This window comes from Eptatretus burgeri, chromosome 16 (genome assembly GCF_056783735.1).
Source record: "Eptatretus burgeri isolate ZD-2024b chromosome 16, Ebu_testis_v1, whole genome shotgun sequence".
NCBI lineage: Eukaryota > Metazoa > Chordata > Myxini > Myxiniformes > Myxinidae > Eptatretus > Eptatretus burgeri.
The window spans coordinates 29,608,488-29,634,714 of record NC_140976.1 but is presented as its reverse complement, the minus strand read 5'-3'; the positions used below and the strand labels follow the sequence as shown (position 1 = coordinate 29,634,714).

Below are 26,227 nucleotides of genomic sequence, written 5' to 3'. Positions count from 1 at the left end.
CTTTCTCGTCCTGCTGACTCTCTCGTTCCGACTCTCTCCTGACTGACGAACACCGTCCTTTTATCCCCCCCGTAACTTCGCCTTTGACCCCCTCCCTTTGACCTTTCACCTCGCTCCCCATTGGCCCGAGAAAAAGTGGGCGTGAAGGCTTTTTGATCCACAAATTTGCATATATCGATCGCCCTGGGGGCGGGGCCAATTCGCCCCTCGCTCACCGATTGGACGGCAAAAAGTGGGCGTGTGTCGTTTTTGATCCGTTTTTGAAGCAGAAAATCCGTGGTTTTGTACACGCTGTTCGACGCGCGTTCTGCATGAGTCCAACACCGGTACCCACAGCGGGGCAAGAACGGTGGCGATGCTACGGTTGTGAGGTGTGCGTGAAGGTCGTGGCGGTTGTGGTGAAGCGGTGGTTGTGGTCGGTGGTTGATGTTGTGGTTGTGATCATGGCGGTTGGTCCAAAATAAAGATAGTAAAAGAAAAACGGCTATCCTGAAGAGTCGCAGCACGTATAAATGACATGTATTCCCACTAGACAACGGGTTTGGGCCTAACTACACATGCACTTACTGAGATACCTCACCTAAGGGACCTGAATGGTGGTTTGCGAATCTGGTAACCACAACAATATATATATGTATATGTCCTATAGGAGTTTTTCTTCGTGATTTCTGATCTGACAATGTTTTTTCACAATACTCGTTCTGTAAAATGTAAAATTAAAAAAACAAACCTCTTCGGGAACGCCCCTAAAAATTCTGCCGAAATCGACTGAACGACACGTAACCCACATGTCGTCATCTCCAGAACAACAAAGGCTGCACGCAAATTACTCGGGTAAGTGGTCTACGTGATTGTATTGGCTTCCTGTGTGTTTCCACATTCGATTGGTCGACTCAAATGCTTTGTTCATTTCTGCTTTAAAAAAATCAAACATTTGGTTTTGAATAATGGATGACATGGACTTTGATTTGTCTGGTAGCGACAGTGAGTGTGAGAGAAATGAAGGATTTTGGTCTGAATCAGATGGAGAATTTTCAGATAACGTAGTTGCGGGAGGTGAAGTTCAGGCAGCTGGGAATGGAATACGGCCTTACCAGTTCAAGCCCGAAGCAGGACAAGCAGAGGAAACTGGCGATGAAATTCCTGGCGTTCATGATGATCCTGAGGACATCGAAGGAAGACTTGGCAATAACAACTGGTTAGACTAAATCCTATTCGTAATTCAATAATGTAAATTATACTTGCATACTGCTCGATATCAGAAATATTTTAGTGAGGTGACGTGACCAGCGCTGCGCAGCGGACATGTTGCTCCGTGGCGAATGAATCGCAAGCAAGGCCAGCCAATGTTATCGGCCGTATCTCTCCGCACATAAAACGAAGCAATCTCACTGTCCGGATACGATGAAAACTTGTGTGCAGAACACACCTTGTGACACAATTGACTAGAGTAGTCCGATAAATCTGACGTTCTGTTGCATTTTAATCTATTTTATTCCTACTGTCGTCATGTAGCGCCAGTATAAAACAATGAAGAAAAGAGAATAATAAAAGAAAGCTACAGTATGTCAGATTTATTGGACAAGTCGGAAGGACGACGGATTTATCGGAATAGTCCAGACTCTAGAGTTGACAAGTAACTTGTATTAGCATGCACACAATGTATAAGTCAATGCGTAAGAGTCCCGAAGCTATGAGGCTGTGTAATAGGACAGATAAATTTGTCTTTCATAATTGTGCCAACATATTTTTCCCTGTTCATTTATTACAGCATTTTGGCTAAATGTTAATGAATAGCAAGCCAATGGAAGCAGTACCTTCACTTAAGAATAAGCCCATGTATGTCGATTGCAGCCATACCTGGCTTGCATGTATGTGGAATCGTACCTATCCCAGGAGGCTGGTTTCAACGAACAATTCAATAAGCTGCAAAATGGGGGTGCAGGTTTTTCACATTGTTTGATTTTAAAATTATCTCCTTGCGCCTTGAAATGATGCAATATTAATCTTTAGTATTTTACTTGTATGTCCCTGTAAGTTTCTTTTTTTATTGGAAAGGTTCAACAGTCACATTTTATATTTTGTGGACATGGTATAGCCCTTTATTGTGCATACATGTATTGGATTTGTACACGACTACGACAAGGTAGTAAAGGGATAAATAATTGCCTCGTGATTGTTGTGCATACACAGCTCAGAAGCAGAATTTCTTTTTCGCGAAACAATCACAGGAATTAAGACGATCAGTGAGATAGCAAACAAATGTGCACAACGCATTTGTACATACTTTATACGGCGCGTGACATCTTATCAATCAACTCTGTGCGAGTCGCGTTCTGGAGATGACGTCAACGGTCACGTGACCTGCAGTTCGCTGAATTCCACATTTTTGAGGAGCGGGGCATAGCAAGTTGTGAAAAGCACTAAAAATGTTTGAAATATTGGTCTAATTATCCCATTGCTGATTTAAAAAAAGAAACATGGGTGATTTCTTCACTAGGAAGGTCAAGTTAATATATTGTTGCGGATTCGCGCCCGCCGGCGTGCGAACGGCCACGTAACTCGAATCGCGGCACGTCGCCCACCGGACGGACAATCCCGTCGTGACCCTCTCGGACTAACGCCGTGAACTAGTCACGGGTGGGCCTTTCGGCCTCACCACGATCGTGCCAATCGGCCCCCCGCGTGGGATAGGGTTGCTCGCCAAATTCGACCTACCTAAGTACCCACACGGAGGGTAGACCGGGCGATCGCACCTCGCCGCAGGTCGACTTCGGACACGGGCCACTTTAAGCGACCCGTTCCGTACTATTGGGATAACCGAGCGGTGTTATCGTCAACCTGGACGGTTCGATTAATTATCGGGCGTTTTAGCCCACGACCAACCCTTTACGTGAAGTAAGATGGAGATTCAATTAGAGAAAAGACGAAGCGAAACGGGAGAAAGAGTTCAACATAGAGCACATTTATTTCGCGATGAACGGAAAGCACACATATACAATTACACCAAAAGCAAATGTAAAAGAAGGAGAAATACACAATAATACACAAAAAGCAAATGTAAAAGCAAAACACAATGCAGATATACCACCGACTACCGAGCACACGGCAACACTTATACAGTTTTACTTCACAGACGGCGCCGACAACACATATACTCAAAGCAAAAGAAAAGGACCACCCTCAAGGATGATGGGGGCAGAGGGGCCTGGGGCCGAGACCGCGTCGGGCCTACCCGTCTGATGAGCCGCAAAATGGCGGTGGCGCCCCGACTCCGCGGGCCTCGCAGACAGTGTCTGGAATGGGGTGGGAACGGGGCCCCCTTCTCGCACTATCTCAGCGCGGGGGGAAACAGGAGGGGGTTGTTGATGCTCGGGGGAAGGAGGATATCTCCCTGGCTCGGGTCCCGCGACGAGCGTCTCCTCGGTCGCGTTGCCGGCCTCTCCTCTCCGCAGCTCCCCGACTCTGACACGAGCACCCCTCGACTGCCTTCGCCGCCGCCACCTCTCCAACTCTCCACAGCTCCGTCCAACTGCCTTCTCCGACTCCTCTCCTGACTGGCTCTTCCCAACACAACTTCTTCTTCCCAACTCAACTCCGAACTCAACTGGCTCAACTACGAGCGAACGCGGCCCTTTATAGCCCCCGGGGCCTCGCTCCTTCGCCTTCGACCCTTTACCTTCGACCCTTCACCTCTGGCTGGCTCCCCATTGGACCGAGGAAAAGTGGGCGTGAATGCTTTTTGATCCATGAATCTGCATATAGCGACCACACTCCGACGCACCTGGAGGCGGGGCCAAATCGCCCCACGCTCGCCAATAGGACGGAACAGAAGTGGGCATGAGTCGTTTTTGATCCGATTTCTTCGGAAAGGCTGGTGCCTTTGCACCCGCTGCTCGGTGCGCGCCCTGCACGAGTCCAGTATCGGTACCCACAAGCGGCGCGGGAATGCGGTGATGCGATGGTTGCGAGGGCGAGTTGTGACGGTAAGGGTCGTGGCTGTTGTTGTGAAGCGGCGTTGCGGTTGGTGGTTGTTGTGTGATGGCTGTTGAGACGTGGTTGGTGGTGGTAGTAATGGCGGCTGGTCCAAAATAAAGATAGTAAAAGAAAAACGGCTATCTAGAGGGGTCGCAGCCCGAATGAATGACATTTATTCCCTCTAAACAACGGGTTTGGGCCTAACTACACATATACTTACAGAGATATCTCACCTAAGGGACCTGAATGGTGGTTTGCAAATTTCGTCAACCACAACAATATAAATAACCAGAAACTTTTGAGTGTCATGGGACCTTTAAGGCTGAGGAGTTTTACTGCCTTATCTCCTTGGCCCACGGATTTGATGTGTTCTTTCAGATTTCTGGAAGGCTTGCTGACTTCTGGGTGTGGTGGATGACCGCTCGGTCAGCTGAGTGATTGGGTCAGCTCTGGCTGATTGGGACGTCGAGGCCCTCTCTGATCATGAGAGGGTCGTGACTGTCCACCTCTACAATGACAGTATAACAGATTATGATGTTAAATATTGAATGTCTCATTATGTTGATGTTAAGACCCCACCACGGATTATCTGAAATGGTTTGGGGATATGGACTGGGGCTTGACAATATCATGTCAAGTTTCGGGTCAAGGAGGATGGCATAGTCACCCACATCCCAAATGGGATCGTTATTGGGATGGACTGTGCACAGATTTGTTGGTTTTTTATGCGGGGCAGCAAAAGTATGCCACAAGTGCGGTTAACTGGACCACCTTGTTGCTGGGTGGAAAGAACAGTTTTGCTTGCAGTGTGGCCAGTGGGGACATTTGAGAGAGTACTGCACTGCATAGGTGTGGTGAAACCATAGAGCTATGCCAGCAGGATTCGTGCATCCTGGGGGTGGGGATGTTTCCCCGGAGACGATTAAAGGTACAGTGTCTGCTGTACCTGCCTTGTTATCCCCCTCACTTCCAGCATTGCAGGACCTGGATTTGGTTACATCAGATGCTGGGACCACTGGGATGGGAGGGGAGAACACTGCAGAAAAGGTGGTCGCTCCAGTGGCAGGGTCGGAGGGAACAACTTCCATTCAAGAGACCCCACTGCCTTGGGGTGAAAGTGATGGCTCCTCTTCCGAGGATGCTGGTTTTGACATGGGTGAATGGATGATGAATAAGCGGCAGAGGAGGAACCGGGAGTGCAAAAGGTCACCTCCCGTGGGCAAGGCTCCACAGGAACTTTATCGTTAGTGGACCAACACAAAGAAGTCTGATGGAGTACTGCTCCGTAGCCTGATGGAGTACTGCTCTCCCCTCTGGGCTGGTGCTCCTGCCTCCCACCTTTCTCGGCTTCACGCTGTCGAAACCAGGGCATTTAAGATCATCGGCATCTCCCGCAATGAAGCTGAGTCTTTGGGCCTCTCACTCAATCACCGCAGGTTGGTCGGTGGTCTTTCTGTCTTCTACCGACTCCTCTCCAGCCTTGCCCCCCCTGCTCTCTCTGCGATTTGTCCCCACCACATTTCCACAGGGCGCTCAAGGTCTGCCAACAACCCCCTTCTGGTAAAACTACCAAAATCACGAATCACTGCTCATCTTCACTCTTTCATTCCTCTTTTTTCCCGCCTTTGGAATAAACTTCCTTGCTCTATTCTTTCCCATTCTTCCCTCCAGGCTTTCAAAACAGCTGTTCACCACCACCTCTTATCTTCCCCCATCCAAATCCTCGATCTTTTCTACCCCCGATAATCCACCCAAGCCCACTTCCTTCATTTCTCCTACTTTCCTTCCTGAAAGTCCCTGAAATGTCCATCTTCTCTTCGCCATGTTCCCCACCCCATCCCCATCCCTCTCCCTTCCACAGTTCACCTAATGTGTCTGTTCCCCACTGTTTTGTCCCTTCCACTCCCACCCCTCTTGTCTCATGCCTCCTTGCTGTGAGTTGTGTGTTAGCTCTCATACGAGCCTCGACCAAGGTATACAAAAAAAAAAAAAAAAAAAAAAAAAGTCTGTGGGTGGTAGAACCCCCAGGGCATGAGATGGCCCATCCAGGGCTAGGCAGAAGGGGGACAGGATAGGCAGATCATGAGGAGGGTTTCCCCAGCTTTCCCTCCTCGGTTCCTTCCTGCTCCTGCTCTTGATGAAGCTCCTGTAGTCCGGCAGATATGTGAAATATTCTGGTAGTTTTGTGCCTTTGATGATACAAGCATAAAATTTGGTACACAGTTATAGCATACCCTTAGGAAACATTTTGGATATAGGGACATTCCAGATTACCCCTAGGGTCAAAATGGTGGCCATTTTACAAAATGGCTGCCACGAATAACAAATTCTGCCTACAAGGTCAGCAAAGTCATATGTGCTTGGTGCAAAACACAATGTAGTGAGTATAATATGATTATTATCAACTAGTATGCACATGCTTCATTATATACTTCATATTTGACTAAAAAATGCATCTACGGTGGTCTATGAGGGACACAGATAACAGTTTACCATCGCAATAATGCATGGCTGGAACAAGAGCTCTGCAATATGATCATGCATGTGAATGTTACCTGAATATTGTTTCTGGAAATATAAATAGATCAAAAATCAAATTTGGTGAAAGGAACTTAGACTCCATGAATATTTCCCACGAGCCCACGAGCAGAATAACGCATTAGTTAAGGGTGACGGAGGAGCTGTAGGCCTGACAGAGAATCCCGCTGCATTACGCCGCTGGAAGGTGTCTGGTCCAGAGATGGCCAGAGTGATCGCTGAGTTCCAGGCCACATCAGAGACCAAGAAGGCTGTTCACAAACACCACGAGCAGACCAAGCACACACAGGTAGCCTTTGCTAGAGATGTGCGTTCAATCACTCAAGTCATGGGGGAGATGGGCAACCCATTTTGTGATGACAGCAAGGATCTCCTGGTGCTAGACAGCAGAGACCTGGCAGACCCAGCAGTTATCAATACTGTACGCCAGATCGAGAAGCTGGGACAAGAACCGCATGACTCCTATGTCCATGAGAGACTTATCAACCAGACAAAGCTCATCACCGACTCAATCAAGAGAAACAACCTCCCTCTCTTCAGCCGACCTCCAGTCAGAGAGAAGTCAAGAGCACAGCTGCAGGTTTCATCTCTGAAGAACGACTGCTCCCTGTTCTCCAGGTTGTTCATTGCGTCCCAGATACGTGATGGAGATCTTGATGAGTTCTTCGCACATGAGAACCAAGCATGTCCCCCTGCACTGTCACACATGGGCAAGATGAGACTTGGAACAAAGTCTGATCTGGTTGGCTGCTTAGAAGATCTGGTACCTCCACAGGAGAATGCTGCTGCTGCTGCTAGTCCAGCAGTTGAAGTCATCATCCTTGATGGTGCAGCGATCATCAGTATGCTGCCACCTGGCACAGCAAAGACCTTCAACGAGTATGCATCAGAAGTATTCTTGCCATACATCACATCTCAGCTGCAGCATATGAGCAGGATGGATATTGTCTGGGATGAATACCTCACAGACAGTTTGAAGGCAGACACTAGGAAGAAGCGAGGCAAAGGCATCAGGAGATGAGTCGAGCCATCTAGTTCCATTCCTGGAAACTGCAGACCTTTCTTTGCACAGATGAGAACAAGATGGAGTTGTTTGACTTCCTTGCCACCAGAGCAGCAACAACAGACACAGACAAACAAATCATCAGCACCCACCACAAAGATGTGGTTTGTACGCAGGCCCGAGATGTTGCTGGTCTTGCCCCTTGTAGCCATGAAGAGGCTGACACAAGAATGCTACTCCATGCTGAAGACGCTGTGAGGCAGGGATACAGCAAAGTGTCGATCCGTACAGTAGACACTGATGCCGTGGTCCTTGCGGTGACAGCAGCTGGACGTCTGGACATTGATGAGCTCTGGGTTGCTTTTGGCACAGGAAAGAACTTCAGGTTCTTGGCAGCTCACGAGATGTCTGTGGCACTGGGACCTAACAAGTGTCGAGGTTTGCCATTCTTCCATGCCCTCACTGGATGCGACACCGTTTCAAGCTTCGGAGGCAGGGGGAAGAAAAAGCATGGGAAACCTGGAAAGCCTGTGATGAGGTCACTGATGTCACTGCAGCGTTCCGTGCCTTGGCTGCCATGCCAACTCCTTCAGCCGTAGATGACCACATGGATGCACTGGAGCGTTTTGTTGTTGTGCTCTATGATCGCACCAGTAGCCAGGAACATGTCAATGAGTGTCGCAAGCATCTGTTCACCCAGAATGGCAGATCAATAGATGCTCTCCCACCAACTCGTGAAGCCCTGAAACAGCACATCAAGAGAGCTACCTACCAAGCCTACTACTGTTGGGGCCAGATGATGGTGTCCACACCAGAGCTCCCATCGCCCAGTGACTGGGTGTGGGTTCACACCGATAATGGCTGGGACATATACTGGACAACCCTCCCAGAGGCAACTGAGGCATGTCAGCAACTACTAAGGTGTGGCTGCAAAAAGGGATGCAGAGGACAGTGCAAGTGTGTCAAGGCTGCACTCCAGTGCACAGCTCTATGTCACTGTGGTGGGGAGTGTACAAGAGAGTAGAACTGGGACAAGAGAGATCACAGATGATAATTATGTAACATGTACACATGTATCCATGCATCATAGTAGACTCTGTTACCTGGATCTAGAGGTTCCACTGTATAATTTTGACTCTGTAAGTTGATGTTAGGATCAAACAGAAGCACTTCCTCTGAGTTCAAGAGTGTTAAATGAACAACAGTCATTCCATGGTGCTTGATAACAGTTTTTTGAAGAGTTTGTTCTAGAAAACCGTCCAAAAGTGCAAAAATGCACCAAAAAATGACCAAATAAATGGTTTATTCACGCTTTGTCACCTTTATTTGCTATTTCTCATTTGCTAGAATCTATATTTAGTTAAATAAAACCACTGGTATGCTTCTTAAATAAAGTTGTATCCACATGTATCCTCCTTGTACAACACAAAATCAGCTATTTTGTAAAATGGCCGCTATTTTGGCTCTGGAAAGAATCTAGAATGTCCCTATATCCAAAAATCTTTGTAAGATACTGCCCTAGCAGTGTGCCAAATTTCATGCTTGTATCACTAAAGGCACATTTTTTTCACATATCTGCTGGACTACTGCTCTTGAAGAGGAGATGAAGCTCCTCACCCCTCATTTTTATCCCCCCCCCTCCTCCAGAGGCGGCCAAATTAATGGTGATCAACCACCTGGGGTAGTGGGAGGTTGAATTTTGATTTGCTATTTGTTTTTTTTTCAAATTGATTTATGGCCAGAATTTTGTTTAGTTTTATTTTTCTTTATTTGTTTGATTATTTCGATTGATTGTAATTGATTTGTTTTTTATTATGGTTTTGATTTCTGGCTTGACATTTGATGTTGTTTTTTACCTTGTTTTTATAAAAAATAAAAATAAAAAATGGCTTTGGCCATTAAAACCTCTGACTTTGAAAGAGGGGTGATTGTTGGGGTGCATTTGGCAGGAGCTTCAGTGATAAGGACAGCTCAACTTGCTAATGTTTCACAAGCAACGGTCTCGAAGGTGATGTCGACATGGAAGTCCAAGAGAAAGACATCATCAGCAAAGGGAAACAGTGGGCGAAAGTGCATATTCCAGGATCATGATATCCGCACATTAAATTGGATTGCAAGGCAAAGCAGACGAGCAACTGCTGATCAATTGACTGTGAATTTCAACCTGGAGCACAAGCAGCCACTTTCATTAAAAACGGTCTACTGGTAACTCCACAGAGCGGGATACCATAGTCGGGTTGCACTGCATAAACCGTTCATCACACCTGGCAATGCACGTTTGCGAGTCCAGTGGTGCAAAGAACACAGGCAATGGATTACCGAGCTGTGGAGAAATGTTATTTGGTGAGATGAATCATCCTTCACCATGTTCTCCACAAATGGATGAGTGCACGTGTGGCACCAACCAGAAGAACTCCACAACGCTGAGTGCTTGGTTCCAACAACTCTGAAGAGTTCTAGTGGTTCTGGAATGTTGTGGGGCACATTTTCATGGCATGGTTTGGGTGCAGTCATTCCCTTGGAAGGCAAGGTAAATGCCAATCGCTATTTAATGGTACTGAGTGATCATCTTCACCCCATGTTGCATCATTTATTTCCTGCCAGGAGGGTTGTCTTCCAGAATGACAATGCCCAATGGTTTGATGAGTATGATACTGATGCTATCCATATGTCATGGCTTTCTCAGTCACCCGATTTGAACCCAATCAAGCATTTATGAGATATTCTGAAATGATGGCTGACATTATTTTCCACCTCCATCAAACAGGTGTGAGTTGATTGACTGTCTCGTGGAAGAATGGTGCTGCATCCCTCTTGCAGAATTCTACATGCTTCTGGACTCTATGCCACGGCACATACAGGCCGTACTTACCACACATGGTGGCCAGCCCAACACCCTCTCTAGTGACTTTACATTGGTGTTTCCATTTTTTTGTCCACTACCTGCACATGCCTGTTACATAATTACCACAAATAATTATATTACATATTAATGTGGCAAATTATTGACAAAGTGGATGATAACGATTAACAAAAGAAAACAAATGAAGGTTTGAAACATAAAATGATGGAGAGAGAAAACAAGGTGGACTTTGTAACCGGCATCGAGGGATGGAGGTAGAGTTGGGTTCAGACAAGCACATGGATGTTTTATGGAGTGTGGAAGTGAGTTCCATAAGGACAGAAAGAGAGAGAGAGCACTTTAGCCACCGAATGACGTGACCAAATTTGGCAAGCACTGTCGCTGTGGAAGAGAGAAACTTTCACTGCTCTGCAAAAATAGTCCGCCGGAGTAGCAGAGCAAGAGAGAACGTAACAACGCCAAGCGAATACTATTGCAGACACTGATGGATGGTATAGTGTGCCAGGAAAAAAAAGGGGGCATTCTTTTTCGTGACAGTGTAAGCTATATACGAAGCAACGACATCCCCTGTCCCCTGGTGCCCTCCACATGTGCTGTCAGTTGAGTATCACACATGCTGTTCCTGTCTGTCTGATGAGTGTCACAGGCACTAAAGTTTCAGATTTATAGCCAGGTGGAGTTAGAGACCACGATGGATTAGTTTCATTCTCTTTGATAAACAATGGTGAACATGTAAGATTGTAAGGAACTATATAATTTTCCCTTTTGATACTGAAAGTACTTTTTGTTTCCATCATTAATAAAAATGAACAATGTGTAATTGCCAGTGTTGGGTTTATATGGGTATCCAAAACATGAAATGGAATAAATGTGGGATATTAACTTCGCTTCCGAAAGACAAATGTCCGTTTAAAACCTTGGTTTTCAATCAGCTACACAATGTAAGTGAGATATTTGCCTATTCCTGGGCTGCCAGGATAGCTTAGAGGTTTGTGCACTCGTCTTTGAGCTGTCTAGCCTCGTATAGGTTAAAATCTCGATTAAGCTATAAACTCTCACCCTCATGTTTCGCATGCAGAAAGATGTATCAATCTGGACACTCTCCATCAGACAGATATTAAGACAGAGGACTCGTCTGCCAATGCTGGTCAATGGTAGACGTGAAAGATGCCAGGGTATCTTTTGTGAAGAGTGGGTGAGTTACCGCCAACACCGTGAACACATTCCGAACTCCAGCCACAGTCAAATGTCGAGCCTGATCAGTCTGTTAGATGAAGACGTGGGTGAGAATCATTCCGCCTTGGCAGACCCCACAAGCTGGAAATAATTGGGGCCGTTAGAAGATTTGCCCATTTCTATAATCAAGCATGGAGGCTAAAAACTCCAAAATAAATGCCACCGTTGTTTGGATGTTCGAGGATCGAATGTTAGAGTTCATCAAATTATACCTACGAGGTACTCACAGTAATCAGACACATCAATGCTATTTATCTTTCAACACAACTTATAATTATGATATATTTCTGGTGTTGTCAAACCCATCGTGATGTTATGATCAAGCATGTGGAAAATGCAAAGTTATTGCCAGTAGAACATAGTAAAGACCAACGAATTCAGTCAGAAGGCAGATTCAGTGCTGTCAAAGCAGCTTCATGGCAAAGATTACACTGGGAGGTTTGCTGTTGAAATCCCCGTGGTAGTCATTCCAGGTATTTGTAATTTGTTCAAGGTGTCGGCGTTAACTTGCCGACTCTTCGCGAAGGACATCGTGGGCTCTTTAATGTCCACCAACTCATGCCGGCAGACGGCACGTCCAGCTTAATGCCCATCCAAGGGACGGCACACACATTGATGAATCACCCTGCCTGCAAAACACCAGGGTAACAGTTTGTCGCTGGATCGATTCAACCCCAGGCTCGATCACAGCTCATAGGCGAGTGCATACATCCAGGCTATCCTGCCAGCCCACAGAACGTGGTAATACCAACCTGTCAAATGGAAAAAAATAGAAACATTACTGTGTGCCCACAGCGACTTATCTGGTTCCCATGTGGACGAAAGGGGTTGCTATCCGAGTACTGCCTACTCGCCACAAATCCATCAGCTTTCAAATTAGAATCTCCATCATGTTTGTTAACATGATTGAACAGCTGTCTTGAAGACCTGGAGGGAAGGATGAGATTGAAGAGAATGTGGAAGAGTTGGCCACAGGTGGGAAATAAGAGGAACAAATGAGTGGAGGTGATCAGTGATCCTGGAGTTTGAGAGTTTCACCAGAAGGGGGTTCAGTTGATTGTGAACCAGATGCACCTTACACGTGGGGAGCGGTGGGAAGAGGGGGGGTTGGGGGGAAGCGGTCAAAGCACGGAGAGGGCAAAGAGTGCAAGATCAGAAATGAGGCAGAAGACAGAGAGACCACCAACATTTCTACGATTGAAAGGTTGTGGGCCCATCGACTCAGCTGGATCACGGGAGATTCCAATTATCGTGAGGAGATATCACAGCAAATAACAAGAAAAATAGCAATCAGAGATTGTAGCCCCTCGCCAGGACTTGTTTTGTGTAGTGTTTATGTATTTTATGTGGCGTTTGTGTACTGGTGTTACGTAATTAATAAGAAACATAATTAAAACTGCCACTTTATAACTGCTGGCAGTGATGACCGGGTGCCAAGACGTCCTGCTTTGATGCAAACCCGCTTTTATTGGACATCTGACCCTGACCTATGATGTTCTATATTATTATTCCATTGAATTTAGAATGGGATTAAAATTAATTCAATTCAAATCAAATGGAAGACCAAATAGGTACAGTCCTGCTTTGGAGTAATCAGGAGCCCAAACAAGCAAAAAGCAAAGATGAAGTCATCAGTAGGAACCTGGATAAGATTCGCATTTCAGTTTGCTTGCTACTCCGCTACCCTCAAACCCATCCAGGCACAGCCAAGTGAGCCTTATTCGAAAATAAAAAATGTATATATAAAAAATTAAATAACTCTGGCTGCGAGACCATGTGTCCGATGAAGTTGAAATTTAAAACATATATTCCCCATCACAACTGGATCATAATTGTGAAGTTTCACATCGATTTATTAAGCAGTTCCAGAGAAAACATTATTTAATATTTTTCGTCAATCCAATATAGCTGCCAAACCATATGACCTATCAATTATTCCTTAACAAACTTGTACACCCAAGACTTGGGGAATATTTGTGTGAAGCTTCCCCTCGATCTGTCCAGCTGTTCTGAAGAAGATTTTCTACAGGTTTTAGGGTAAATGCAATATGGCTGCCAAACCATGTGACTTTCGACATCATGTGTGTGAACATTTTTTTTCCTCATGGATAGGCGGTAAGATGTGTAAAGTTTCAACTCGATCTGTTCAGCCATTTCAGAGGAGTAGATTTTTAAAGGTTTTTTTTTTAAACAATATAGCTGCTGAATCATGTGACCGATGACGTCATCATTTTTTTTTTCTGTGGTCCATTTTACCCCAAGATGACCCTCAAAAATTTTCATACTGATCAGATGTAGCATTCTACATATGCAATTTTTGACCTCAAAAATAGTTGGTTTCCCAATTCAGCAATGTACTGTGAAATTGCTGTTTAATTTCCAAGCCAATTGGATGAAAATTGACGATTTTTCCAATAAAAAATCGATGATTTTAGAAGTTTGATCTTGAGTTGACCTTTGACCTTTTGACCTCAAAAATAGTTGGTTTCCCAATTCAGTAATGTACTGTGGAATTGCTGTTTAATATCCAAGCCAATTGACCGGGCGTAGTGGCGTGCGCCTGTAATCCGGCTACTCGGAGGCTTGGGTTGGAGGATCGCTTGAGGACGGGTACTCTGCACTGGGCCGTGGTATGAGACGTAGGGCAGCCCGGAATCATGGTGAAACCTACTCCTTATTCCCTGTGTCGAAAGAGGCGACCAGGGTTGCGTCAGGAAGGGCATCCGGCGTAAAACCTCTGCCAAATCACTATGCGGATCATAACGGATGATCCGCTGTGGCGACCCCTAACGGGAGCAGCCGAAAGAAGAACAACAACAACAACATCCAAGCCAATTGGATGAAAATTGACGATTTTTCTAATAAAAATCGATGATTTTAGAAGTTTGATCTTGAGTTTACCTTTGAGCTTTTGACCTCAAAAATAGTTGGTTTCCAAATTCAGCAATGTACTGTGGAATTGCTGTTTAATTTCCAAGCCAATTGGATGAAAATTGAAGATTTTTCCAATAAAAATCGATGATTTTAGAAGTTTGATCTTGAGTTTACCTTTGAGCTTTTGACCTCAAAAATAGTTGGTTTCCAAATTCAGTAATGTACTGTGGAATTGCTGTTTAATTTCCAAGCCAATTGGATGAAAATTGAAGATTTTTCCAATAAATATCGATGATTTTAGAAGTTTGATCTTGAGTTTACCTTTGAGCTTTTGACCTCAAAAATAGTTGGTTTCCCAATTCAGTAATGTACTGTGGAATTGCTGTTTAATATCCAAGCCAATTGGATGAAAATTGACGATTTTTCTAATAAAAATCGATGATTTTAGAAGTTTGATCTTGAGTTTACCTTTGAGCTTTTGACCTCAAAAATAGTTGGTTTCCAAATTCAGCAATGTACTGTGGAATTGCTGTTTAATTTCCAAGCCAATTGGATGAAAATTGAAGATTTTTCCAATAAAAATCGATGATTTTAGAAGTTTGATCTTGAGTTTACCTTTGAGCTTTTGACCTCAAAAATAGTTGGTTTCCAAATTCAGTAATGTACTGTGGAATTGCTGTTTAATTTCCAAGCCAATTGGATGAAAATTGAAGATTTTTCCAATAAATATCGATGATTTTAGAAGTTTGATCTTGAGTTTACCTTTGAGCTTTTGACCTCAAAAATAGTTGGTTTCCCAATTCAGTAATGTACTGTGGAATTGCTGTTTGATTTCCAAGCCAATTGGATGAAAATTGACGATTTTCCAATAAAAAAATCGATGATTTTAGAAGTTTGATCTTGAGTTTACCTTTGAGCTTTTGACCTCAAAAATAGTTGGTTTCCAAATTCAGTAATGTACTGTGGAATTGCTGTTTAATTTCCAAGCTAATTGGATGAAAATTGAAGATTTTTCCAATAAAAAAAAATCGATTTTAGAAATTTGATCTTGAGTTGACCTTTGACCTTTTGACCTCAAAAATAGTTGGTTTCCCAATTCAGCAATGTACTGTGAAATTGCTGTTTAATTTCCAAGCCAATTGGATGAAAATTGACGATTTTTCCAATAAAAATTGATGATTTTAGAAGTTTGATCTTGAGTTGACCTTTGACCTCAAAAATAGTTGGTTTCCCAATTCAGTAATGTACTGTGGAATTGCTGTTTAATTTCCAAGCCAATTGGATGAAAATTGAAGATTTTTCCAATAAAAATCGATGATTTTAGAAGTTTGATCTCGAGTTGACCTTTGACCTTTTGACATCAAAAATAGTTGGTTTCCCAATTCAGCAATGTACTGTGAAATTGCTGTTTAATTTCCAAGCCAATTGGATGAAAATTGACGATTTTTCCAATAAAAAATCGATGATTTTAGAAGTTTGATCTTGAGTTGACCTTTGACCTTTTGACCTCAAAAATAGTTGGTTTCCCAATTCAGTAATGTACTGTGGAATTGCTGTTTAATATCCAAGCCAATTGGATGAAAATTGACGATTTTTCTAATAAAAATCGATGATTTTAGAAGTTTGATCTTGAGTTTACCTTTGAGCTTTTGACCTCAAAAATAGTTGGTTTCCAAATTCAGCAATGTACTGTGGAATTGCTGTTTAATTTCCAAGCCAATTGGATGAAAATTGAAGATTTTTCCAATAAAAATCGATGATTTTAGAAGTTTGATCTTGAGTTTACCTTTGAGCTTTTGACCTCAAAAATAGTTGGTTTCCCAATTCAGTAATGTACTGTGGAATTGCTGTTTGATTTCCAAGCCAATTGGATGAAAATTGACGATTTTCCAATAAAAATCGATGATTTTAGAAGTTTGATCTTGAGTTTACCTTTGAGCTTTTGACCTCAAAAATAGTTGGTTTCCAAATTCAGTAATGTACTGTGGAATTGCTGTTTAATTTCCAAGCCAATTGGATGAAAATTGAAGATTTTTCCAATAAATATCGATGATTTTAGAAGTTTGATCTTGAGTTTACCTTTGAGCTTTTGACCTCAAAAATAGTTGGTTTCCCAATTCAGTAATGTACTGTGGAATTGCTGTTTGATTTCCAAGCCAATTGGATGAAAATTGACGATTTTCCAATAAAAAAATCGATGATTTTAGAAGTTTGATCTTGAGTTTACCTTTGAGCTTTTGACCTCAAAAATAGTTGGTTTCCAAATTCAGTAATGTACTGTGGAATTGCTGTTTAATTTCCAAGCTAATTGGATGAAAATTGAAGATTTTTCCAATAAAAAAAAATCGATTTTAGAAATTTGATCTTGAGTTGACCTTTGACCTTTTGACCTCAAAAATAGTTGGTTTCCCAATTCAGCAATGTACTGTGAAATTGCTGTTTAATTTCCAAGCCAATTGGATGAAAATTGACGATTTTTCCAATAAAAATTGATGATTTTAGAAGTTTGATCTTGAGTTGACCTTTGACCTCAAAAATAGTTGGTTTCCCAATTCAGTAATGTACTGTGGAATTGCTGTTTAATTTCCAAGCCAATTGGATGAAAATTGAAGATTTTTCCAATAAAAATCGATGATTTTAGAAGTTTGATCTCGAGTTGACCTTTGACCTTTTGACATCAAAAATAGTTGGTTTCCCAATTCAGCAATGTACTGTGAAATTGCTGTTTAACTACGAAGCCAATTGGATGAAAATTGACAATTTTTCAATTAAAAAAATTGATGATTTTTAGAAGTTTGATCTTGAGTTGACTTTTGACCTCAAAAATAGTTGGTTTGCCAATCTCGTGACACAATATGCATATCTTGTTCAAATTTCACGTCAATTGGATGAAAAATGTGGATTTTCGAAATTTGACCTCAAGATGACCTTTGACCTCAAAATCAATAGGCTTCTCAGTTGAGACTACCTCGATAACTTGGTAAAGTTTCATGACGATCGGTTTAAAATTGTGACCTGTAAGCGATAAACACGGACAAACAAACGGAACCAAATGCAAAGCCCTCTCCTTCGGCGAGGGTAACTAGAAGAGTACTCGGTAGCGCGCACGGCTGAGCTGATTAGTTCATGTTTTGCATCCCACCGGTAGGCCGGACCTAGATTCCTGTCACCTTCCTAACCTCATCCGCCAAATGTTGTCACAAGTCGTGCACAACTTTTCGAGATCCCATGATATATGTGGGTAAGTCGTTTTTGGCCACATCACTTTATGGTGAAGAATCATTTCATAAAATTGAACAATTCTCGGATCCAGATCCAGATCTTCACCGAAATCGAATCAATTCGGACTTTCACAAATCAAACCTGTTCACCAAGTTTCCTCCGAATCCGTCCATAACCTCGAGAGATCTCGGTTCACAGACGGAATTGCAGTCAAATATACTTTTACCACACAAATCAAATATACTTTTACCACACAAATCAAATATATTTTTACCACACAAATCAAATATACTTTTACCACACAAATCAAATATACTTTTACCACACAAATCAAATATACTTTTACCACACAAATCAAACATACTTTTACCACACAAATCAAACATACTTTTACCACACAAATCAAACATACTTTTACCACACAAATCAAACATACTTTTACCACACAAATCAAACATACTTTTACCACACAAATCAAATATACTTTTACCACACAAATCAAACATACTTTTACCACACAAATCAAACATACTTTTACCACACAAATCAAACATACTTTTACCACACAAAAAGTATCCTTTCAGCAGGAGCCCCAACAGGTACCCTGCCCTGAGGTGAATTTCGAGCGGGACGATTCGTCATTCATCGTAATCTCGCCGATTTTAGAATTATCGCGAGATTTCAGGTCGAAATGAGTACACATCGACACGGGGCTTTCGAACAGCCGCCTCGTGCCGAGATTGACTGTTTCCGTTAAAGTAGAAAGAATTGCGAGGAGAAAAAAAAAACAAATAAAAAAACATCGCGGGGATCAAAACATAATGAAGAAAGAACCGCATTCCACCGTCAGCTTGACCACGTGGACAAGCAAAGATCTGTGGATGAAATCATCACGTGGTCTTACAGCAGCCAATCGGAACATTCCACATCCGGCGCGTCGCCACGGCTCAGAGCGTGTTAAATCGAAGCCGGCGTGGCTCGCGCCTCCTCAATAGCCGGCCGTACGAGGCCGAGACGGACGACAACAACAACGAGGAGGAGGAGTGAGAGAGAAGATAGGACTGGACGTGGGGAACGAATGAATGCGAGAGCGAAATTAAGAAGGAAAGCACGTTGGGGGGATAAAGGCCGCAGAGGCGTCGTTACTGCGGATATTGTATACTCTTCTTCTTCGGCTCAATCCTGAGTGACCCACCTACCTCCCCCCGGCCTTTTATATCTATCCTCGTCGTCTTTATTTATTTTTTATTTTACTTTTATCCCCCACCCTCTCTTGTCCTGTCTTGTCTTTTATCTCCAACCAGTATCCATTCCCGTTAGCACAGCCGCCCCGACCCACTGAGGTAACATCCATACCCTGGACCCTGGACGGCCTTTCCCTTTTCATTAACACCCGTCTGTACGTCCGCACCGCAACTCTTTGTCTACCTGTTCGTAAAACGTGTAGGCTGCGCTAAACTGGTGCTCCGTCGTCTTGCGATTCGATCTTGGGTACCTCGTTGTCTGACTGTCCTTGCCTTCGAAGCCCGCGTCCGCCCGTCTTGTCGGCGCGTCCTTCCGTCGCCCGACAATGGAGAATGCACACACGAAAACCGTGGACGAGGTGTTGTCATCGTTCGGTGTGAACGAGACCACGGGGCTGAGCTTGGAGCAGGTGAAGAAGGCGAGAGAGAGACACGGTCCAAACGGTGGGTGTTCGTCGTGGTCGTCGTGGTCGTGGTCGTGGTCGTGCCCGATCCGTTCCGTGTGGCGGGATGTCGTGAGCGAATCGACTTGAATTGATGTAGAATCGCTGCGTCATGTGCTCGTCGTGGATTAGCGTCGTCGATGTCGGTGACCTCGTCGTGTGAGAGCTGGGAGTCGTTTCCAGGGGGTCCTCGAATTTGTTCACAAGAGTAGTGGATGCTGTTTGAATTTGAGTACTGAGATTTGTTAACGATTTGTTAGTTGGTTAGGTGACGTGAAGGGAGGATGTGCTTGAGATAGGTGGGTCGTGAAAGAGGGCAATCGGATTGCGGGAGAGGGCCAAAGGTAGTAGTGGTGGTGGTAGTAGTAGTAGTAGTAGAGTTGGTAGTGGTGTTTTTTTTGACTCCTTTTAAGAACTTTTGGTTTGCTTAGGTCAGAGGTCACCTCAAACTGGTCTAAACCAGAGGCCATGGTGGGATGGATGTGGATGACATGTGAATAAGTGACTGCATTCACCTGTCGTAGACCTATGGGACGTTTGTGACGTTCCTTTTTTCGCTGAAAGATCATATTTTTTTTGACCGTTTTGAGCTTTGCTAAATGAGATGACTGCTTTTATCATCATCGGCACTTCCTACTATGGATTCTCTCAATTTGGTTTTTTGTATTATGTGGGAGATGAAAGGTTTGGGGTCTTGTTTAAAATTTTTTTTTTTTTTTTAAAGAATTGAAATCTGCTCATTTGTGACCTTGCTTGTGATGGGTCTTCACAAATGCACGTAGTTTTGCTTGTTTTTTTACACCTTTGACTCGTGTGGTTTTGGTATCTCACCATTATCACTAACTGCAGGAAACGGTTGGGATGTATGACTGGGATGTTCTGTCATTACAGTGTATCCCTATTTACATACTTAACCTTTTAATATCTTATTAAAGATTGCTCACCATATTATGTCAACCCATTGCCCAGTCGTCACTTATTATTCCAACTATCTTCACGCCATACCTTCCACCCACGAAGGTAGTGGCTTGGTGGGTGTTGGTAAAATGAATGGATAGTCGAGAAGAGAGTTATCCACACACCCCCAATCTGAGCGGTCTAACCTGGGTTTCAATCTCAACCCAGCTGTAGAATGTTACCCTGCTGTTTCTCAGGCAGGGTGAGGCATCGATGTGTGCCGTCCCCTCGGACAGCATCCACCTGAAGGGCATTAAGCCCGATGACCCGTATGCTGCAACAGGTTGTTGGTGGACGTTAAAGATGTCACAGTGTCGTTTGCAAAGAGAAGGCAAGTTATTACCGGCACACCGAATAAATGACAAATGCCTGCTCGAATTGCCTTCAGTCAGTCAGGCCTGGCCAGCTAGTTTGTGAAACTCTCACTGACCCCACGAGACTGGGAAGAAAAAGTGTGTGCGTTCATGTGTAATAAAGAATAAAAGTCAAGCTGACGATAAACAGCCTGATGTTTCGGTCGTGTCCCTTTATCGAAGCGCTAAAAAACCCAATCTGACTGCATATATGGGGATTCAATTGTCATTGGATGCGTGTATAATTAATTACATAACTTGTCGGGTCAGGCCAGCCAGTTTGTGGCACTGGCAAAAAAGTTCCCTGGCCGACCCCACAAGACTGGGAAGAAAAAATGCGTGTACTCATGTGCAAGGAAGAATAAAAGTCAAAATGACAATAAACAGCCGAATATTTTGGTCATATCCCATTATCAAACTGCGAAGAAACCCACCTATCCGACTGCATATAGAGGAATTCAGTTGTAATTAGATGTGTTTATAATTATATGGCTTTTTTGGGATAAAGGAAAACCTTGAATGTGACATTCTTCAGCAGTGCAGAGTACTCTGCTTAAAATAACTTTCTCCTCCAAATCGTTGGAACACAAGGTTGGCAGGATGCCCTGGAGGTACGCACATTCGCCTCAAAGCTGTCTCGCCTGGGTTTTAATCTTGGCCTAGCTATAAATTGTTACCCCGGTATTTCACAGGTCGGGTGGTTCATCGATGTGGGCTGTCCATCGAATGGACGTTAAAGTCCTAGGACGTTAAATGGACGTTAAAGGCTACACTTGTCTATCAACTATATGGATGTCACCTTTCAATGAGCCATCCCGTCTGCTGCCAGCATTAGTTGATAGACGTTAAAAAGATCCCATGGTGTTCTTCGCAAAGAGTAGGGGAGCTATCGCTGGCACCTTTTCCAGATTCCTGTCATAACCTGCAGAAGGCATTGCATCAGCAGCACTGCCGCAGCCTCAGCCAATGATGCTATGCCTCAGCCTTGTACTCCATGTGAAAGAAGAAGCAGATTGGAACATGCCTTAATAACACGCTTGGAGCTTTTTCTTCATATATATATATATATATATATATATATATATATATATATATATATATATATACATACATACATACATACATACATACATACATACATACATACATACATACATGAAAGTTGAGGCAGCAGCATAGAAAGGTGACTCAAGAGCGGTTTATCGCATCAGAGCTTTCTGAAAACCAATCTCGTCTTAACCCTGTTATTTAATCAAAAGGAGAGCAAACCTTACAAACTTAAAGAACAGCATATGGGATGGGTATAACATTTTAAGGTGGTTCCAAATCATTCTGAACCTGTACAATAATTGGATTTGATCAACGAGTTTACTCTCATTGACTTTATCCACCTACGTGAAACCACCACCGCAGAAGTTGAAGAGGCATTGAAGCTCTGAAAATCACCTGGCAATCTGCCATCGATAAAATTCCTGTCAAACTGCTAAAACACGGTGGGCCAGAATTAAACGTACAACTACACAACCAATCATGAACAAAACTAGAAGGGCACTTGGTAGAGCACATACCTCCGCCGTGTATTGCCTGTTCCACGCGAACATATCTGGCCCAATACATTTTAGCCGCGTCTCGCGTAGCGAACGTGGCTCAAAGAGAGCTCCGCGTTTTTTGTTGTTGTTGTTAACACAAAACATTTAGGACTCGGCTTTTTATATACAGGATCCGGATATTCTAAAATACTAAACACCTGTACACATCCTCGCATTGAGGGTGCCTTTGAGAGCGTCTATCATCAACTTTTAAATATATTCGGACATTTGCTTTAAAGTTTGGAAAAGTTCACGTTACTATTTAAAGATTATTCCATTTAATGTGTTGTAATTTCCTAAATGCACGATTTTCTCGTCATGAACAGTAGCCTCCACGACGGGTCTCGCTATTGGATCTATCAAGGCACGTGACAAAATATTGGAAGTTGTTATTTATATATTTATCTATTTTTTAATTTTATTAGCGGTGTTGCGTTGCGAACGCTGACTCGAAGAGAGCTCCGCTTTGTTGTTGTTGTTGTTCTTCTGGTGAAGACAAAACCTTTTATGACATGGTTCTTGGACACATTTGTCCTTGTTGAAATATGCTTTCTCGTTTTTGGCCCTATCTCTCAATGGTGAAGAATCACTTTGGAAATTACGTAATTTTCGTATCCAGATTCGGATTCATATCTTCAACAAAATCAAATCAATTCGTCCTTGCCACACATACAACATTTCCATCAAGTTTTTTATCTGAATCCATGCACAACTTTTTGAGATATCGTGTTATATATTGGTTTAGCCCTATCTCTCAATGGTGAGGAATCTCTTAAATTATCAGATCCGGATTCAGATCTTCACCAAATTTGAATCAATTCTTCCTCACACACCCAACATGTCCATCAAGTTTCGTCCGAATCCGTCCGCAACTTTTCGAGATATCGTGCTCCGTGCATCGTTTTTGGGCCTATCTATCAATGGTGAAGAATCACTTGAAAAATTCTAGTAGTTGGATCTGGATCTTCACCAAAATCTAATCGGTTCATCCTTGTCACACACCGAACCGAGCCACAAAATTTCATCCAGATCCATCCACAACTTTTTGAGATATTCTCCACACAAACAAACAGACAGAAAGGGGTGAAAACATTACCTTCTTCACCTTTAGTGGCAGAGGTAATATGCAGTGAAGATGTATCAGAAGATGGGATAAGTTATATAATTATGAAGTTGTCAAAAAAAAAAAAGGTTTATCAAACTTCCAACTGGTAAGAAAATACGAGAACAGGCAGGGCTTTGAGGTGGATCTGGTGACCAAATATTTGTGTTCAGATAAATTATAGAGAAACCCCTTGCATTTAAGTAAAAACTCCTCACATATTTCATCGACTTCAAAAAAAAACCTTCAACAGCATATAGTAACACTTCTTGTGGAAGATATTGAGGCTATATGGATGGCATCACAGAGAAAATGATTAACATTATCAAAAGCCTGCATCAAAATTCCAAATGCTGTGTGAAAACTGTGAATGGGCTGACCGACTTTTTTGACATCTTCACTGGAGTAAGATAAGGCTGGTGTGTGTGCGCGTGTTTTTTTTTTTCAATGACTGTTCTGCTCGCTGGCCGCTTTTAACCTGCCGTTGCTCACGCGAAATATTTGATTCAGATCGTCTTAATATAATTTTCAGCATTTAGACGAGAGAGCGGCAATTTCCAAATTGTTTTAATCATAATTATTCCGAAATGTAGATCGGACTCATGGAAATATAGGAATACGAGAAATATCCGTGGATGAGAGGTGGCTGATTCATATAATTTCCTGTTGATACAAGTAGGTGGCAGTGGAACACGCGCACACACACACACACACACACACACACACACACACACACACACACACACACACACACACACACACACACACACACACACACACACACACACACACGTGGACTGATGCTTCTCCTTTTACCAATGGATGCAAAAATCTAGTACATTTTTTTTTTTTATTGCAGCCGCTGAACCAAACAATATGTGGATATATAATGACCCTCACAGCCCACACAGCTCCCATTCACACCACCCCTCCTCTTCACAAACATTAATGGTAAATATGATTTTACACTTCCCCTGTGCATTGACAAGGTTCAGATATGACCTTCTCATCGGTGTTGAGAAGCAACCAAACCAGATACGGTGTCTCCCCCTACAAAGGCTACCTGAATGTTGATAACGATGGCATCGGCTTTGCAAAAGTACAGCAGCACCAAAAGCACCACCATACTAATGAAGTTTCTACAAATTGAGGGAATGTCAACTAATTGATGACCAAAAAGTCTGTTACGGAGTGATGCTGTCTTTTGATGCAAATCGAACAACATGAACATTTATTTAAAAGTCAGATTTCGATGTGGCAACACAATTCTAGCAACATTATGGCAAGATATCCTGTTAATTGCACTTGAAGAAGAGGTATTCTGGAATTCTCAGATATCTCCTAATATTGCAGAATAAACTGAAATGTTGCTGTTATGGAGTGACAAAATTTCCATTACGGTGTGATTAGTTGCTATCACCAACTGCCAGAGGCCCCAAAATTATTCTGGCAATAACAGGCTAAAGAAATAACAAGCTAACGAAGAATTTGGAACATTAAGGCCTAAGTCACATTTGCCACGGCAGCCGTAGGGTCTCCAAAATCTACGGCCACTGACAATTATACGGCGGCCGCAGTATTTCCACGGTCACACAATGTAGCAGTCACATGTTTTTATTTTTCGGGGAGCCGCACGGCGTATTTAGAAATTGTGGAGACCGAAAACGTGGCGGTGCCGTACGGTATTTGATTTGATGTCGCACGGTGACCTAAGGGCGTCCCTGCGGCTGCCATATCATTTTCAAGGCAGACGCAAGGTTGCCTCAAGGTGCCCGCAAGGCGACCGCAGGGGGGCCCTAAGGCGAATGTGCGGCCAGACGGACGGTAACGAGTGGGTGTATATATGTGTATATGTGTATGTATATATATATATATATATATATATATATATATATATATATATATATATATATATATATATATATATATATATATAACAGTTCGGAATATACCAGTACGTGGTGCCCCCAGAATCCGAATTGAATTCGTTCCAGGAGGCTGTTCGGATTGCAAAAAGTTCGATTCCCAATAACAAATAATGGAGTGAATTAATCTGTTCCTGGACCCCAAGAAAACCCACTTTGAAGACACTTTCAACTGAAATTACCCATGTTTAAGGTAAAATAAGATGAGTAAATGACCTTCGGTGGCGGTGTATTGTATGTAAACTGGTACAATCACCAATCCAAAGGTTCACACAGGTTCGAGCTCCGGCCTGGGTTCCGATCGCTCGCGCTCTCTGCGAGCGCTGCCCCCAGAACAGCTCATCAAACGTGATGCCCCCAGAACCACAATCACTTTCATCAAATGCATAGGGCTGAGGATATCATGGATATTCCAAATTACAACCGGTTTTTCTGTGAAATTAAATCCTTGCCTGACAGTCCGTCACACCACGTAATCGGATTGCTTTTTTGTTTGAGTCCCCCAGACTCTGCATAGAATTGATTGATGAATTTTGTGTGGACAGTGGCGTGAAAACGGGAAAGCAGAGGGTGGGGGGGGGGGGGCGAAAAACACCTCAATGGATAGGTTATGAGCAGTAGTTGTGCACCTTGACACTGGTTTTTTGACAGACATGAAGATGCGAGGAAAAAACGGTATTTTTAATCGCGCTAATATATTATATTGCGAGACGCCAACCATGATGACGCTGCTAATAAATCCTTGTCTTTCATTACCCTCTTAACCCATTCCTTATTATTGTTTAATACACGTTTAAACCTTTAGCCCCTTTTTTCTGTGTTCCCATAACAGCCTTTAACTACAAGAACGATAGCTTCATGGTCCTTCGGGGACTCGTATGTTCAAAATAACATACCCTT

At 43.2% G+C, this 26,227-nt stretch overlaps 1 protein-coding gene across 2 annotated transcripts in view; it reads left to right on the top strand.

Annotated features, from left to right (window-relative positions):
* Positions 1-18,708: 18,708 nt before the first annotated feature.
* The window catches only part of LOC147010798 (sarcoplasmic/endoplasmic reticulum calcium ATPase 2), a 108,876-nt gene continuing 101,357 nt past the window's right edge, over positions 18,709-26,227 (top strand). Inside the window, exon 1 of one of the 2 annotated variants that reach the window (XM_085858914.1) lies at positions 18,709-19,402. In XM_085858914.1, coding sequence (XP_085715040.1) covers positions 19,285-19,402 — 118 coding nt within the window. In that variant the 5' untranslated portion in view covers positions 18,709-19,284. The remainder of the gene's footprint in view (positions 19,403-26,227) is intronic. The other variant, XM_085858915.1, reaches the window with a different exon arrangement.